Genomic DNA, 17,500 nt, shown 5'->3' with positions numbered 1-17,500 from the left:
AGTGTCAGGCAGAAGCGGTGGGGAGCAGAGTGAGAGCGAGAGCGTGGCGCTTGTTTACTGCCCGGCCTCCCTTATTTGGCTGCTGTAAGGCCTGCAGCATTTTTGGAATAGTGAGGAGGGGAAGTGTGGTAGTGGAGGGAGAGAGAGAGAGAGAGAGAAAGAGAGGGACAGATAGAGAGAGAGGGAGAGAATGTGTGTGTGTGTGTGTGAGAGAGAGAGAGAGAGAGAGAGAGAGAGAGAGAGGAGATGACACAGAGTGAGCCTGAAGACACAGTTACACTCACACACACACACACACACGCACACACACACGGACACACTCATGGAGTCACTCCCCCTTGCCACAGAGTGTTCTCGGGGCTGACGCCGGTTAGTTGCCAGAGTGTGGAGAGGGGGGCAGGATTGTCAGCCCGAGACACAATGAAGCTTTCCCAGCCACTCTGACAGATTATCTTCTCAAGCTGGTAAGCAACAGTGCGCTCGTGTGTCTGTGTGTCTGTGTGTGTGTGTGTGTGTGTGTGTGTGTGTGTGTCTTGTGTGTGTATTGTTAAGAGGGAGAGAGGGAGAGAGGGAGAGAGGGAGTACTGAGGAGAGTTTAAGTACTGGTGCAGTGAGTTGCCGGTGTTTCGGTTCCCTGGGGCAGGACAGTGCTGACTGTACCTCAGGCTTGAGAGTCCAGAGCAACAACTTGTGGAGGCAAAGTGGTTTTAACAGCAATCTCTGGGTATGTGAACTTGAGGAATGTTTTACTGTAAAGCTTGTGATTAGAGGTAAGATTTAGGCAACAGATTAATCTTCATTATAGCTGACTTTTATGTCTTTTGATTAATGAGTAATCCTACGCTAACATACATCACAATGTGCTTTTCCTCCTGCTTTGTGGTCACATTAAACTGTTTTGTTTCCATGGTTTTCAACAGTTAACTTTTCCCGTACCATACATTCAGGCGCTATATGTTCCTACTGTAGGTCTACGTATGTTTTTCAGCAAGACGTTTTTTTGGGCTGGCTGTTGATACCTCCAGTCTGTTTTTAATGATATCGACGGTTCACCACAGCTATTTGAGTTTTAGGTTAGTTTTGTGTGGTTGTTTCGGGCTCGCGCTTAAATGCCTGTCAGAGAGGAGCAGTTTAGTGGGCTAAAGTAGTGTGCTTTACTGGCACCGCTCGAGTAAGGCTAGCCGCTCTGCGTAGTGTGTCTTAGCCCTTGTCCCTTGGGTGCTATTTCGTGACCCTGGATTGAGTCCTCTCCGACTTGGCCGGCGCGAGGCTGCCCGCTCATTACATCACTTGGGAACATAGTGGCATTGTTGTGTGCCTTGAGAGAGGCGATGTATTTTTAGAAATGGCGCAAATGAGGACGTCCGAATTATTCCAATGAAAGAGAGCCCAGGCATTTAGACAGAGCGCATTTCAAAACAGTGAATAGGAAGTGCACATTTGTGAGGCTTTGTGGTATTCTATTCTATTCTGTTCTATTCTTCTCTATGATATTGTTTCATCTCAAATCTACATGGTCTATCCAGTGGTACTGTAAATGGAAAAAGAATTACACTGAAGAATAAAGAAGGCTTCTACATGTACACTCTTTGATCACACACACACACACACACACACACACACACACACTCATTAGTTGTATATCAAACTGAACGCCCAGTGTCACCATAAACTCGTTTTATTGCCGGGTGCCTTCTGTGTGGTTCTTCTGCTGTCTTGCTGTGTCCTTTAAGCAGCGGTCTTGTAAATGCCAGCGCACAAGTAATGGTGTGGCTAACAAGTCCTAAAGACCAAACAAGACACCTGAGATTGGCGTGTCAGTTACCGGACAGTTGAAATGCCCAGAAGATAAAGAGAAAAGGGTGGACGAGCGAGCGGCACTTGGCCCTGACTGGAGAGTAAAGTATGCCCGTATCTCAACAGATAAGGACTGGACACAGCAGAGAGTGGAGAGTCTTTGGTGCAATTAGTGTGTGTCTGTATTTTGTGAAGATACAGAAGACCAGCTATAGTCATGTGTGTGTGTGTGTGTGAGGGTACTGTATGTGTGTGTGTGTGTGTGTGTGTGTGTGTAGGTGTGTATGGTTTTGACCCTGGCCTCATCTCGGGGGGGCAGCATGCCTGAGTTAGAGTGCGCTCTGACAACATGTTGAGCAGAGGCAGCAGGTTCAAGCCTGCTAGCAGCACCCTCATACCCCCCCCCCACCCCCCCTCCTGTCCTCCTCCCGCGCGCTGCACCTCCCAGACCTTTACATTCCCCACTTTCTCTCCATCGGCCTCTCTCTCTCTTTCCCCAGCTCTCACTCCCTCTACTGCTTTCCACTGGCTTCCTTTCTTCACTTCTTCACTTCTAGCATGATCCTTCATTTGTTCTCTCTTCCCGCTGTTCTCTCTGTCTTTCTGTCTATCTATCCATCTCTCTGTCTGTCATTCTGTTCTTTTTTTTCTTCTCCTCAATTCCCTTTTAATTCCTCCAATCTCTCATGGAGCCTCCTCCTCCTCCTCCTCTTCCTCTTCCTCTTTTTCCTTTCACCTCTTCACCCTCTTCTTTCCCTCCTCCTCCCGCTTCTCGTGCTCGCTCTCTCGTTCTCCTGCCCGAGTTAAGCGCTGTCATCGACGAATCCCACCGCCCATGCCGTCCTGTCTCCACGCCGACCCCTCACCTGTCAATCCAGTCTCGCCGCCGAGCCAAGACGCGCGCTCGTCAAAGTGAAGGAGGCCACCAGTGCACGAGAGAGGGATAGAGCATGTTCAGAGAGAGAGAGAGAGAGAGAGAGAGGGAGAGAGAGAGAGAGAGAGAGAGAGAGGGGGAGAGAGGGAGTCACTGAGGTGACCGTTGGCGAAGGGGCACCAGTGTGCAGAGCTGTGCCCGGTCCCGCCTGCCCGAGGGCACTGAGCTTGCCACGTATACGTTTCCTTCCTGGAAGCGCCCGCTCTTCTCCCACCTCTGGCATGTCTCCCCCCCCGCCGCCCTCCGCCCTCCGCCCGCTCTTCCATTCCTCCCTCGCTCCGTCTCTCCCTCCCATGACATCATGCCCGCCTTGAATGGTTGCCACCGCTGTTGCCGGTTAGATTGGGTCAGAGTCGAGTCAGCCTTTGGCACAGAGCGCAACGCAGCACAGTATGCAGTGCAGCACAGCGCGCAACGTAGCGCAGCACACACACACACACACACACACACACACACACACACACACACACACACACACACACACACACACACACACACACACACACCACCGAGCCACTAACTCCCTGCTCCATTAAACATCACTGGGGCTGCTGCTCCGATAGGCTCTCAGTGCTGAAACGACTGTTCCGTGGTCAGAGTTTGATATTGAGGGTTTCGATGCTGCAAAACTCAGAAGCGAAGCTTTTTGGATACTTTTGGTTTGCTTGGAATTGCATGGGAGGGGAGAGTGGTAATGCGGAGTTGGCCATCTTTCAAGGGTATCCGCTTCAAATGGATGGAGTGAAAATTCAGGAAAACAAAACGTTTTTTTCTGGTCAGAACAATGTCACTGAATGTTCGACTCCTAAACTCCTAAAACGTTTTCATCACAGCTGGGTGCTTTATTAAGCTACATTACAAGTGGTCAAATTCAACAACTACAGTAAATAGTCTAAACTGTCAGGCGGTTCGTTTCAGTTCTTAGGACCACCGTTGGTGAAAGGCTACTTTGGGCAGTCAGACCCTACTTCACCAGGAGATACTGTAAGTGTCCCCAGACAGACAGGAGACATGCACTCACTTCTCCTCTCTCCCTCTCTCACTTTCTCTCCCTCTCTCTCCCCCTCTCTCTCTCTCTCTCTCTCTCTCTCTCTCTCTCTCTCTCTCTCTCTCTTTCTCGTGTGTGCTCACTTTTAGCGTGTCTCGCCTGGCCTGGTCCTCGTCTCTCATCTCGTTTACGGCGCGCGACAGCCTGGCTAGACGGAGCCGTCCCTGCCACCGCCGCCGCCGCTGTTGCTACAGCTTGAGTGGGGGGGTGTCCGTCTGTCTGTCTGTCTGTCTGTCTGTCTGTCTGCCTGACTGGCTGGCTGTGATCATCTGATACAGGCCACCCACTGTCTCCGTCTCGCTCTCCCTCGCTCTGAATCTCTCTGCCCGACGCCATTGCACACAGCGCACATGCATGCACACAGCCTTGGTGCAGACAGACAGAGCGACAGACAGACAGACAGATAGGCGGGCGGGGTCCTTGTCTTTGTATAAACTGCGCTGTGGCGGTGGCGGCCGACAGAGGTGGCATGCAACGACTCTCTCAGTTCAGTTCAGTTCAAGCGTGCTTTATTAGCATGACAAATATGTTTGCATTGCTAAAGTAGCACATTTAGACATACATTTACATAGAGAATGTTTGGAATACAGTACACAGCAAATATAAATGCATCCAAAATCTCTCTCTCTCTCTCTCACTGCCTCTCTTTCTCTCTCTCTCTCTCGCTCTCTCTTTTCCGCTCTCTCTGTCTGTCCGTCGGCGTGTCTGACCATCTGTGTGCTATTGGGTCACAGAGCCCCGTCCCGTGTGGTCCGCCTGAGGTGTTAGCGTGCCAGTCGTGGCCAGATGCTCGAGCGCCGCTAATAGATGCTGAGCAGGTTTCTAAAGACAGGAACATGCTCCCCGGCTCCCTAAACAGGGCCTGTCATGGTCAGGGCAACAAGGCTATTATTACTGTCCGGCACCACACAGGTAGTCCAGACGCCATGATCTTAGGATGAAGACTTTTGAAATATTTATTGAGGTGATAAAGTCACGTCAAAGAGCAAAGACTGCACCTGGCAGTGTTCTGGTCCATACAGTCTTCCAAAATCTGATCATAAAAAGATGTACCGGAGCACTCAAATGTGTTCACAATGGGAAAATGTGTAGTATAATATTCTAAAATTATAAATATATTATTAGTTTTCTGATATGTCCATGTACATATTGCAAATGACATAGGTTACAGATTATATTGGCAGTAATTTTGGGCAACATGTATGGTAAGATGTAGCTTTACAGTATGTACAGTACAGGTTGATGAGTATCTATGTCAGATGAATCATGCTCGCTATCCTCCCAAAGTACTGACTGCCACGAGAATAGGGTTGCTCCTCATTGTACCTGTTGTCATCCAGCTTTATTGTATCCAGAGTGAGTAATGTGAGCGAATAGGAAAGTAGTACAAGCACAATGTGTTCAGTTATATTGGGTAGTGTGTCTCATTGTGCTTGTGGTAATGGTTACTCATACACTGGAAGCGATATGGGATGGGTGCGTTTGATAATAACCTGGAATTAAAATGGTTATTTATAATAGGGGATGGAACAGGTGCTAAGATCTAAGGAGTGTTATGTTGGCATCCTAAGCACCCAAGTGCCAATGGGGTGAACGTGATGGCATTAGAAGGACTATGTGTGCTCCCAGGCATCTCTCTCTCTCTTTCTCTCTCTTTCTCTCTCTCTCTCTGTGTCTCTCTCCACACATCCACACATACTCTTTCTCTTCCATGTCTCTGTTCCTCTGTCATTATTTAGCAGTTCTATCCACTGGACTTCTCTTATGGGTCTTTTCCACCGTCTCCTAGAAGTAGCAACAGTGACACATACACGTATGCACGCCAACAAACACAGATACACACAAATATACAAACACACACACTCACACACACACACACACACACACACACACACACACACACACACACACACACTCACGCACAGTAGAGGCCCCCGTGGGCATTGCAAAGGTAGTGTTTATGGGCTGACTCAGAGGGGCCCTCTCCCTAGAGGTCAAATAATCCGGTGACCACACACTCTTACACACTCATTCACAGCACTACACCCAGGAGATGCCCAGCCGCTGAACACACACTTCTATTTCTGAGGGGGGCACCTCACCACTGTTTACGATACAGGGCTTGATTTCAGCTTTAATTGAAAGCTCTAGTGAGCTAAGGACAAAAACATTTGATTCATGGAAAGCAGAAGAGAGCCTGGGAAGAGATGCAGAATAGGCATGACAAAGTTGTTTCATTTACTAGTTCAGTTATATTGAAATGGCACTGGAAATGGAAATACTGATCCTTTAATATACGTCCGTTATCCATTAGTAGATTGGCCTGTTATCAATTTGCACTAAATGAAGCCAGTTCTATAGATTTTTGACTAATCTAGGTATGTTTGACCTTTGTTTTGGAATCATTACGAACCTTTTCCCACATTAAAGTAACATTTGTGGATAGTGAAATAAATATTTACTTCAAATAGCTGTGACATTTGCCTTTAGTCAATAAGTTCGGTTTTGAATATTTATCAACAGATTGTATTCGGAATAGAGTAAGGAGGCAAAGGTCAAATCAAAAGGACTGTGTTACAGGAGCCAATGCCCTTGTGAAGAAGCCTGTGTGAGTGGGCAAGGTTTCTAATGAGGCTTAACCTCAGGCGTGGAGACACAATTCCTTCTCCTGGCTGGTGTGAGAAGAGCATATCGCATGTTACACACCAATTCAGGGGTAAGGTATGTGGAGGCTTTATTCTGGATTACAAAGCTAAGCTTACGCACATACACACACAAGAACACACACAAGGACCGCTCTAAAAATACCGTGTCCTGCTGCCATCACCTTAGCCGAGGGTCAACCTAAAAAAGAAGCCCTTCAGGCCAATGGCACACTAAATACTGTGTGTGTGTGTGTGTGTGTGTGTGTGTGTGTGTGTGTGTGTGTGTGCAAGCACTCAGACGTTTGTGCATGCATGTGCGCTTGTGAATGCGTTGTCGGGGACCTACATAAATAGCTTCCGTTTGAAGACACACAAGTATAAATGTCACCACATTGTTTGTGTCAGAGGTCAACTTCCTGTCCCAGGAGAGGTAGGGGCGTTAAAGGGAAGGGGCTAGCAAGGGTAAGAGGAGACCGGATACAGCACCAGCTCTCCGAGTCTGCGATGGACAAATAAAACCCACGTACAACAGTATGTGCTCACTCAGGATGTAGAATCACTGTATGTGTAATGTATATGGTGATGCATAGAAGATAGCTGTTATTGTAGCTTTGATTTGCTTAGCAGGATATATGAGCCATATGCACTACTTGGTACTACTTGGTACTTTAACTAATCTTACTATCTGTCTCAATTGAAGTTCTTCCACGCGACACGCACATGTACAGTTCTACTTTGAGTGCAGAAGTGTCTTCATGCTGGCTATCATGGTGACATGCAGAGCACTGACGGTACCCAGTTAAATGTGGAATGATGGGACAATTTGCACCCTCTGTGGTCACTACTGGCTATGTAGCAAAAAGGGAGATACTGTACCACTTTTCTTCCCCCATGGCGGTCAGTTGACAGTGTCACATTGTGATTGTCAGTGTTTAACGGTTATTTTCCGTTCGAGACAACACTACCCTAGCAAATGGACCCAAAAGCATAGTGTACAGAGTATGCTACATTGAAGTGTATTGAGGGAACTACCCAGAATGGGACACAGTGTTAGTCATTGTCATTGGCATACATATTTGACATTCTAATATGTGTGCAACCCTATTGGCACTTCTTAAGTGTGGCTACTAGTCTACTAGTCACCTAGCTCATGGATGAACATGACCCGGGCTTCCTCAAGGTCAGGGTTTTTGGGAGCTGACGTCACACCAGGGCAGGTTGCGTCAGTCCTCTTCGTGTCACTCTGCATGTGGTGAGAGTGACCTTACCTCCCATCTTTTAAGTGTAAGGGATAAAATAGCCCTACCAGGGATACACACATGCAGACACAAAGCGGGGCGCCATTCTCGCATCCATTTAGTATCCCTGAGAGAAGTGTAGCACACCAAGTGGCAGGAATCTCGCTGTTATGTTTACTTCTTTCCAGCCTGTTCAGTGTCTTAAAAGACTGATATTTCACAAAGGCAGATTGTATCTCAACAACTTGCATGAAACATTTCCAGACTCATACACTAATGTTAACTGTTGACAGTTTCCATTTGGTATCTTGAACTCTCCAGTTAAACATTGTCAGAAATTCTTGCAGTTGAAAACAGAAGCAAAGAATGCACTAGAAATGTTTTAGAATGTAAAAGAATGTTGCTGTCTGTACATAATTCTGATTCTAGAACATTGTCTGAGTACGGTGTGTTGCCAGTTGGATTATGTAATGCACCGTCCAGTTGCCAGGCCCTTAAGAGTAGAAATGCCCCAACCAACAGCTGCCCGTTCATCACAGTTTCAAAATGGCCAAGCAGTAGTAGCCTGCATTAACATCAACATCAACACATAGGGGGAGAGCTGCAGACAGCGTCATCATTATCACCCCGGCTTGAAGTGTACTGAAGAGGGACAAGAGGCCAAAAGCTAAAATAGCTCTTTAGCTGAAGTGCTTTACCATGTGTGCCCGAGGTCTGGCTCCCTCAACCTGCTTCTGGCACATGTGCTAAGATGAAGTTTTCAGATTTATAATCTGTTGCCGATCGTGTATCCCCACAGGCAGATGTCTAGGGTGGGATGGGGGGGGTGGGTGTTTGGGCAGAGAGGGAAGGGAGGCTTGCAACAGAAGATGTTTTTTTTACTAGAGTTGGAGGTGATACATGTCGTAGACCAACATGAGCATGTTCTCGTAGGAAAGCCAGGATGACGCAAGGCTGGAGGTCCTTCGGACCCAGTGGACATTCGACCGCAATAGGCTGTAAGTGGAGCCATCTCATTTGTTGGTGTTCATTGGTGTAAGGAACAGGACTTTTTCACATTGCTGGATATAGCCAGACATGCTCTGGATCATCTGAATCATCTCATGAAATAAAGTGATGGCATGGAAGCCTTTCGGTTGCCAGGGACATCTGCCTCCAAAATAAACCACCCTTAGCATTACTTTGAGGTGAACCACAGCATTGCTGGCATGGCAAAGAAGGAATCTTTGGATGCTCCAAGTCCAGGCTGTATCAGCAATTTGAGGTCCTCAAAATCTCTCACTGACCGAAGACGTGGAGCACAGTTTCATGTTCTCCTTCAGGATGGATTTAATTACTCATAATTACTTAATCAGCATATAGCATTATACTCACTCATTCGGTCCTTCTTCTCCGTACCAGCAGATATGTTGGTTTGACCTGTGCAGTGGTCTGTGGTGGACTCAGCATTCATGATAGATATGAAAAGCCACTAGTAGTCATGTATGCTTGACTCCTTACCAAACATTACCAGACATCCCTGCTGTGTCAATTCCTCATTTCATTCTGTTCGAAACAGTTCAGTTGCCTTTTATAGACAAAGAAAGCATGGTGTTTATTCAAACTAGAGTGGACACAAGCACACTACTGCCTCATCAAGGAGAGTGGAAAATATTGCCCTATCCTCCTGCCGCTCACAAAACCCAGAAAAAGGAACAGGTCACTGCAAACGATTTACTGTCCTGCACAGTGACTGCTGTTTGCACGCACACAAACACACTGGCAGGCCCCTGCAAAAGCAGACTTGCCTGTAAAGCAGTAACTAGGCCTGTCGGTAGTGTACTGCATTCCCCCCTCCTCACGGGGCAATCTCAAGTGACACATCACAGCTGGCTGTCAATCAAATCAGGAAGGGGCTGCCCACTGCTGCGTCATCAGCACAGTGCAGTGACGCAGGGGGGGGCCCAGCGTCCGAGACTGAGACGGCCAGGACAGTGCTTTTAATAGACCAGAACACCCCTGCAATGGCCAAGCACTAAGGTCCAGCGACAGGACAGGAGGCTAACTAGCAGGAAGCTAGCAGTGAGATATAGTACACAGAGCATTGGGACACAAGTGCAGCAACCAAACTAGGAGGGTTGTGAGTATTTAAACTGGTTCTGAGCCTTGGTGAGGGCCGACTAAAGACAACAGGACCTAGGTTTCTGTTTCTGTCTGTGCTCGTGTGTGTGTAGGTGTGTGTGTGTGAGAGAGAGAGAGAGTGAGTGGCTTGTGTATTTGAGCTTTGAGTCTGATGTGGTTGAGAATAACATGGCACACCCTGTTTTGAGTACTACTGATATACACTTTGGCAAAGTTGAAAAATGCAAACGTTTTTGTTGTCAGCACTTTTGGTGTATTCTCTGCTCAAGAAAGTTTGAAAATGCTTGATAAAGAAAATATATCAATCTTTGCTAGTATTCTGAATAATTGTGATTTTAAAACAAATGTTCAAATAACACTTTTCTCCCTCTCTCTTTCCTTTTCTCTCTCTCTATCTCTTTGTTGTTTTACAGACGTAGTGCACACACAGGGTCCAGTCGACGGCAGTCTCTACGCTAAGATCCGAAAGAAGGACTCCGCCGAGGGCATCGTCTCCGTTAACGGCCTCCCGCCGGCCGAGCGCGCTCATGCTCCCCTCCAGCAGGCCGTCGGAGTAGCCAACCACGCGCTTCCCCTCCCCGTCGTCAACCACGCCCTCCCGGTCGCCGACCACGCGCTCTCGGTGAGCAGCGACTCGGGCAACTCCACCGCCTCCGTCAAGACCGACCGCACCGATGACCCGCAGTCCCAGCAGGGCGGCGCCGCCGGCGGAGGAAGCGGCAGCGGGGGGGCCTGCGTGAACCAGCCGCCCGGCGCCGAACCGTCCCTGAGCCCGCGGGAGAAGCGCGAGCTCGAGCAGCTGCTCAGCGGTCTCGAGGGAGGAGGAGGAGCCCAGGGGGGCCGACAGGGGAGCCCGGCGGCCGTCGGGGGCATCCTCCACCTGGTGCCCGCGCAGGTGCATGTCAACGGCCGCGGCCTGATCCGCGCCAACACCGTCCCGACAGCGGCGTCGGCGGCGGCGTCCGCGTGCGCCGCGGGCAACCGGTGCGAAACCGAACGCGAGACCGATATCCTCGACGACGAGCTCCCGGAGGCCGACATCAGCGCCGACAGCCTCGGGACGATCTCGTCTCTGGACGGACACGAGACTCCGGCCACCGACAACCAGGGACACAGCGACTACCAGACGCCCCAGCAGCAGCAGCAGCAGCAGCAGCAACCGCCGTCTGACTCGACCACCGTGGACATCGAGGGACCGTCGGCTCTCCCCGAGTTCCGGTCCAGCAGGAGAGACATGCCCGTGCACCAGGTGCACGGCTCGGCCTCCGCACAGGAGCGTCTGATCGACTACAGCGACCAGAACGGGGCCATGTACCGCTCGCAGTCCTACGGGGCCGCCCCGGCCATGGACCCAGGGGCGGCCGCCAGGCTCCTGCCCCAGGCGCCCGAGAGGAGCACGAGCAGCCGCGAGGCCGTCCAGCGCGGCCTCAACGCCTGGCACCAGTACGGCCTGGTGGACGACCCGTTCTTCGGGCCCATGTCGGGCCTGTCGCGCTTCCCCACGTCGCCGAGCGGCGCCTCGCAGAACGACGTGGAGCAGTCCATCGAGGCGCTCAACATGCTCATGATGGACCTGGAGCCCACGCAGACGCCTGTGCCCAAGTCCCAGAGCGCCCCGCCGGGCGACAACCCGGCCGCCTACCAGGGGCCCTTCGCCCAGAACTACCCGAGGCCCTCGTACCAGGCGGACCAGGCCATCCACAGCTACTCGGCGGGCTACCCGCCCTCCACCCCGGCCAGCTACGGCCAGTCCTCTCAGAGGTCCTCCCCGGCCTACCCGCCCATGTCGCCCTCCATGGAGCCACACAGGGGGGCCTTCCACTCCCCCACCCACCCCCATGAGGCGTACATCCATCGGGGAGGCCCTGGGTCCCCGTCCCCCACGCTCCACCACCCGCAGCCCCTGAAGCCCCAGAGCGCCTTCACCCCAGGGGGAGGCAGCTCGGTGTGCTACACCCCGGAGCTCCAGGGCATCTCCCCGTACCCCACCACCCAGATGAGCTACAGTGCCTCCTCCTCTCCCCTCCCATCGGTTACCCCCGCCAGGGAGGCTGACCCCGAGGAGGAGAGCCTGAACCTGGAGGGGCTGGTGGCCCACCGCATAGCTGGTGAGTGCTTAACTGGACCTGAGTGGTCTTCTTTTCTTTTCTGGTTCTCTTTCTTTGATACTCAATGTACAATTGAAGAGCTCAAAGGCTTATATTGGTTGATTAAAGTTTGGTTTGGGGTTGGGTGGTTTGGTGCTCATATTAAGTTAAGGAAGGAGCTATTACAATTAGAATGTGTGATATGACAGACATGTCTATAAAATAAGATGAGGTACACAAATACACAAATGAGGTACACAAAAGGAACACAAATATGGACAGTGAGGTCTGCATTCTATGTGAAGTCTGCAAGGGACCCAAGTTGAGGTTCTCTATGTTGCATATGTTGCATACTTTATGTTGTTTATAATTGAAAACAAAAACCTTGTATGAAGCAAGAAATGTTTCCATGGCAAAGAACCATATAGGTGTTGTGTGATCGTTTAAAGAAAATTGACTGGTGTTTCACAAGGACAAACACAGAAGACCTTCAGTGAGGATCAAACGGACCAGAACATTGCAAAACATGCAGTATTTCCCTCTGTTTTACATTTTAATGTATCAAGCACTTGAGACGTGGTTACATATTTTGGCACATCAACTTGTATAATTCCAAGTACACTTTTGTTTGTTTAAATTCACAAGTGCACAGCTGTTCCAAAGCACTCCTGTTTTTCCATGGCACTCTGTGTGAGGACAAAGAGCTATGCCCATGTCCGTATATCCATCCATTTATGGTGGACAAAGCAATTGTAAACAACCAGGCCTTAGAGCCGGTGCTGAAAACCTAACACCTTACTTGGGGTGGAACACAAGGCACACACACACACACACAAACACACACACACACACACAGCTGGCAGTCTTCTGTTGACAGGATCCTGGGAGCATAGCTCCACGATGAGCACATGGCCCAGCCCAACTTGTCCAATGCCAGGGAGGATGAGACAAAGAGGGGGCCAGTCCCCGGGCTGCCTTACACAGTCACGTAGCATCCGCACCCAGCATCCTGGCAATGGCATGGAGAATTAGTGGGGAGTTAGTCTCGTGGAGCTGTGTGTTACCCAAATACATGACGTGAGTCTCACTCAATCCCCCCCCCCCCCCCCCCGCCTCCCCACTGACACACACTATCACACACACACTACCCCCACCACCACCACCACCTCCTGCTGACTGGAAGCAGACTCCAGACAGTTCTCTGTGCTTGCTTTTGGGGTGGGAAGGGAGTTCAGAGGCATCCATCATGGGGTGTAAGAATAGCCATCAGTCTCTGCCTCAGTTCAGCTACCAGGCATTCTCCACATTGACTTCAAGGGACTACGGAGGTGTATTCTGCTCTTGTTCACTAGCGCCATCTTGTGGCAGTTCCAATGGTTACATCTTAGGTTCTGAAAAGGAGTGTGTAGTGGTAGATGCCAAATTCGAAATGTAAAACAATTGCTTAGTATCTGTTACTGTTAAAATGGTGTAACTAATGAAGATATAGTTTTCCTTTTGTACTAGAGGAATTATGTACAAAAGAACATTTTAGCTTTAGGTTTTAAGATAAATTTGTCAGGAGCATCATACCATGGAATATGAAGACAACTAGTCTAAATCAACCCAATGAACAGCGTTAACATGAAGTCGATTTGCTGAGATCAAAATGTATCATTTCGCCATTCAATGCAATGTGTACCAAACGGTATTCATGTGTGATCCGCAAGTCTGTTTAAATGGTCTGAGCCGATGGTCTTGAGCCACAGTCACCATCTCTCGTCCAAAACCGCACTCTGTGAAGTAGCCTGCGAGGGGGAAAACAGGCAGTTTGACTTGTTGAAGGATTCCTACGTCTCTGCCCAATATTTGGTCTGAGGTTTTCTTCTGAGTGGAAAAATACTGGTGAATATGAATGTGCTACGCCCCCCCCCCTCCCTCCCTCACAAGACATGGTCCCATTTGTCCTCTGAAAAAGAGAAAAAAGTGTGTGTGTGTGTGTGCGTGTTTGCGTGTGTGTGTGGCGCTAAAAGAGATTAGCTAGTGCTGATTCTACAGTAATGCCACTTATTGCCATTTTATAATGCAACTGAGGCATCCTACTGTATATCCTAATAGCCTAAAAGTATGTGAATTATCAAAGGGACATGCTCATATCTTTAAAGTCATGTCTTAAGGAATAATTGATGGATGAATTTCTAATTTTGCACAATTTATGTGAATAGGATCTCCATACTAATAAGATGAAAGTAAGTCAATATACCCTAATCCAGCGAAACACGGAAGTAACACAAAACCGCCATTACTGCGTGCCTGGCTGCTAAGAAATTAGCCCGTTGGTTCCATAGGCGGCTGGTGCAGAAGTTAGCTGTCATTAGGTACAGTCTGACATCATTGATCCAATGTTCCCTTTCACCTGACATTTTCATTCATTAGCAGTCCTCTTGTTAGACATTCTCTGACAGGATGTTTTCATTGAAAAGCACAGACAAGTGTCACTCGTCACACTCGCAGGCACGCAGTAATGGCGATATTCAAGATGGCAGCGCCCATAAAGTTCGCGCTGGATTAGTGTATACGACAGGCAAGAGGTAGTTATATGTAGCAAATTAGTGCACTTGAACCAGAGAGTGTTGTCAGATTATGGTCATCAGATCCCTGATTACCATTTATATCTGTTCAAGATACACTATGCAGGTTTAGGTATTTTTGGCGACTGTAGAGTTGTGATGTACTGTATTTATATGTTACTCTTCTATTGTTCATCATTTATATCCCTGTACACAATGCAAAATGCTTTTGTTGAGGAGGTGAAGGATTACACGTAACAGGCAAAAACTATCACCAAAGAGCTCTATCTACTGGTAAGGTAATGTTTGGTGGGCCGCAGCTCTTTGCATGGCTGGTGTTCTCGTTAGGGACTCGCTACATCTACAGTATTCTGTATAGCTACTGTATGCTAGGTGAACGATTCACCTATTACAAGTTGGTTTACCATCAAACTGGCTTCGTAAAGGTGACAGTCTTGCACAGTGTACATTTCAGCAGTTTGGAAAAAGCCATGAGTGTAACTTCCTATTCTCTTTTTCTATCTGTCTCTTTTTTCTGTCTTTCTGTTGTTTGTTGTGTCTGTCCATTCACGCTCCGCTCTGTGGACCATCCCCTTTATGCCACTATTGCACCTCCTCCTGCACCTGCTCTCTCCACCTCCTTCTCCCTCTGCTCCTCCACCACCACCACCACCTCCTCCTCCTCCTCTTCTTCTTCTCCTCCATCCGCCTCCTCTCATCCTCCCCCCATCACGGGCAGAGTACAACGCTCGCATCCGGGGCATCTCGGCGAGTATGAGCCCCCAGCCTCAGGGCCGCGAACGCCATCGCTCCTATTCTTTTTCTGGTTTGTCCCCTATCGCACGTGTCTCCTCCACTTTTCTCTCTCTCTCTCTCTCTCTCTCTCTCTCTCTCTCTCTCTCTCTCTCTCTCTCTCTATTTCTCTCCCTCCTCTCTCTCTCTCTCTCTCTCTCAAAATCTTCATGTCTGTCTATCTGCTGACTCTTTCCACAGTTCCCCTCCAACACTCCTCCACCTCCACTTCCACTCCACAATCACTATTTTGGTCAATGTTCTCCTTTCCTTCGCACCTCAGATAAATGTGTATCTACACAGCAGTGGTTCAGTACAGCTGTATGGTCAAGATTCAGATGCCTGAGTGCACAAAATGGCAGCCAATGATACATTCACATCGTAGCAGTTCAGCTTCCACATTGTAAAACTGTGCTTATGCAATTTTGCAGGGCAATATAAGGCTATGGGTTTTTTTTGTTGTTGTTATTATTATTTGAAAATGTCAACAATGTTGTCAAGGAGTAGTAGGGGGCATTGTGTAAGAACGATTTTAAAACAAGCCCTAAAACATTTTTTGGTTTTGTTCTTCATTTACATGTTTTACATAATGACAGTGTTAGTAGTTGGTTAGGCACGAACATGTTTCTCGTTACTGTTATGCTATAACTAATATATAAAGCTTATTTCTTTATTTTGGACATGTTTAATGCCTTTATTTGTGTCTTTATTTCTACTGAAATATGTTAACAAATATCTAAAAAGATACCAAATTCAAAAATGTCATGGAAAATCTAGCTGAAAATAGAGTGTCTCGTCATAGGAATTGCATAATTTGTCCATAATTTGTATTTTTGCTACAGAAATCACCCATTACACCAACTGTGCTGTTTTGAGTGTGTATGAACTGGCTTTGTTTGTCTTCATTTCCTTATGTACGTTTGTCCTTAGGGTCAAGGTCACACACAGCAACCCCAGATGAGTCCGGTTCGTCCATGCGTCGCCGCACGACCAGCGAGGGTCAGTACCACAACGGTCACGAGGATCGTCCAGCTCACGGGAATGCCTCCCGCGCCCCTGTCTCGCCAGAGTTTGTTACTGTTATCGCCTCGAATCCTGGAGGCCGACCAAGGGAGGTACGGTTGCTGCGAATACATGACTACATTTCCCAGAACCCCACAGTGGTTTGAAACAGGTTGCATGGGATTGTCTGAACGGCACGACCAGTGTAATGTATTTTATTGTAACGCATACATTCTTGTTAGTGTGTGTGTGTGTGTGTGTGTGTGTGTGTGTGTGTGTGTGTGTGTGTGTGTGTGTGCTATGTTTTAGAATGAGTGTGGTTTGTGTGTGTGTGTGCGCAATATATGTTTTACTGTAGCATGAGTGTGTTCTGCCTGTGTGCATGTCTCCCTCTGTGTCCGATTCTCAGCTCTCTGTCTCCCCCTGCAGGTTCACATGCACAGCTACCGGGAGGCGTTTGACGACACCCCGGACGGCAGCGGCGGCGCCCCCACCAGCCCGACCCCCAGCGCCGGTGGTGAGGCCCCCCCCTCGACCCCCGCCTTCCCTGTGTCCCCCCTCACCTCGCCACAGACCCCCTACTTCAACCTGTGTAAGTCTCACCTCCCTGCAGGAGGAGGGGTGGGCGCCCTTTTTGTTTACTTCCAAACAAACAAACAAATACGCTCTGGGTCACACACCACAGGAAGTGACATCACTGCTTCAGATTCTTCTTCCTCCTCTGGCTAAAGAATAGTGTCAAGCTTGATTATCAGTCGGCTAAAGGGATAGAGCAAGCATCCATTTTGGATTTGTAAGACAGAGAGTGTTTCTTTCTTTGAAGTTAGCTACGAGGTTATAAGGATTCTGACGAAGAGGCTTAAACTTTTTTGTTGAAATTCCGTCCCATGTTTCTCATCATTTGCAACTGAGTATCTTTTCACAGTCCAGAGGTCTGAAGGAATTGCCTCCGTTCTTCATGGTGAAATGGTTTGAGAAAGATTGGAGTTTTATTGTGAGGAGATCCCTAATTGCAATCCAAACATGGCTTCTCTCATCAGTCATCTCTTAGTCACGGTCACTGAGATTGGTTGCTCTTGCAACATTTGCTTATTCATTGCAGAGTGCATCTCCATGAGGGAAAATGCTGCATCATCACTATTTTATTAAGCTATTATTCCATATGACTCCCAAACATAAAGATATGCTATTCTATAGACACATACAAACACACACACACACACACACACACATACATACACATGCACAGAAGAATACTCATGGTACAAGGACAGGTACACACATACC

The 17,500-nt window shown here is 48.5% G+C and overlaps 1 protein-coding gene across 1 annotated transcript in view; it reads left to right on the top strand.

Annotated features, from left to right (window-relative positions):
- The window catches only part of tns1a (tensin 1a), a 129,386-nt gene that overhangs the window by 98,432 nt on the left and 13,454 nt on the right, over positions 1-17,500 (top strand). Inside the window, exons 18-21 of the mRNA XM_062527664.1 lie at positions 10,197-11,891; positions 15,159-15,245; positions 16,142-16,326; positions 16,643-16,730. Of these exons, the coding sequence (XP_062383648.1) occupies positions 10,197-11,891; positions 15,159-15,245; positions 16,142-16,326; positions 16,643-16,730 (2,055 nt within the window). The remainder of the gene's footprint in view (positions 1-10,196; positions 11,892-15,158; positions 15,246-16,141; positions 16,327-16,642; positions 16,731-17,500) is intronic.

This window comes from Sardina pilchardus, chromosome 23 (genome assembly GCF_963854185.1).
Source record: "Sardina pilchardus chromosome 23, fSarPil1.1, whole genome shotgun sequence".
NCBI lineage: Eukaryota > Metazoa > Chordata > Actinopteri > Clupeiformes > Clupeidae > Sardina > Sardina pilchardus.
Note: the sequence above shows the minus strand (reverse complement) of the source record. Positions and strands in the feature narration are given on the sequence as shown.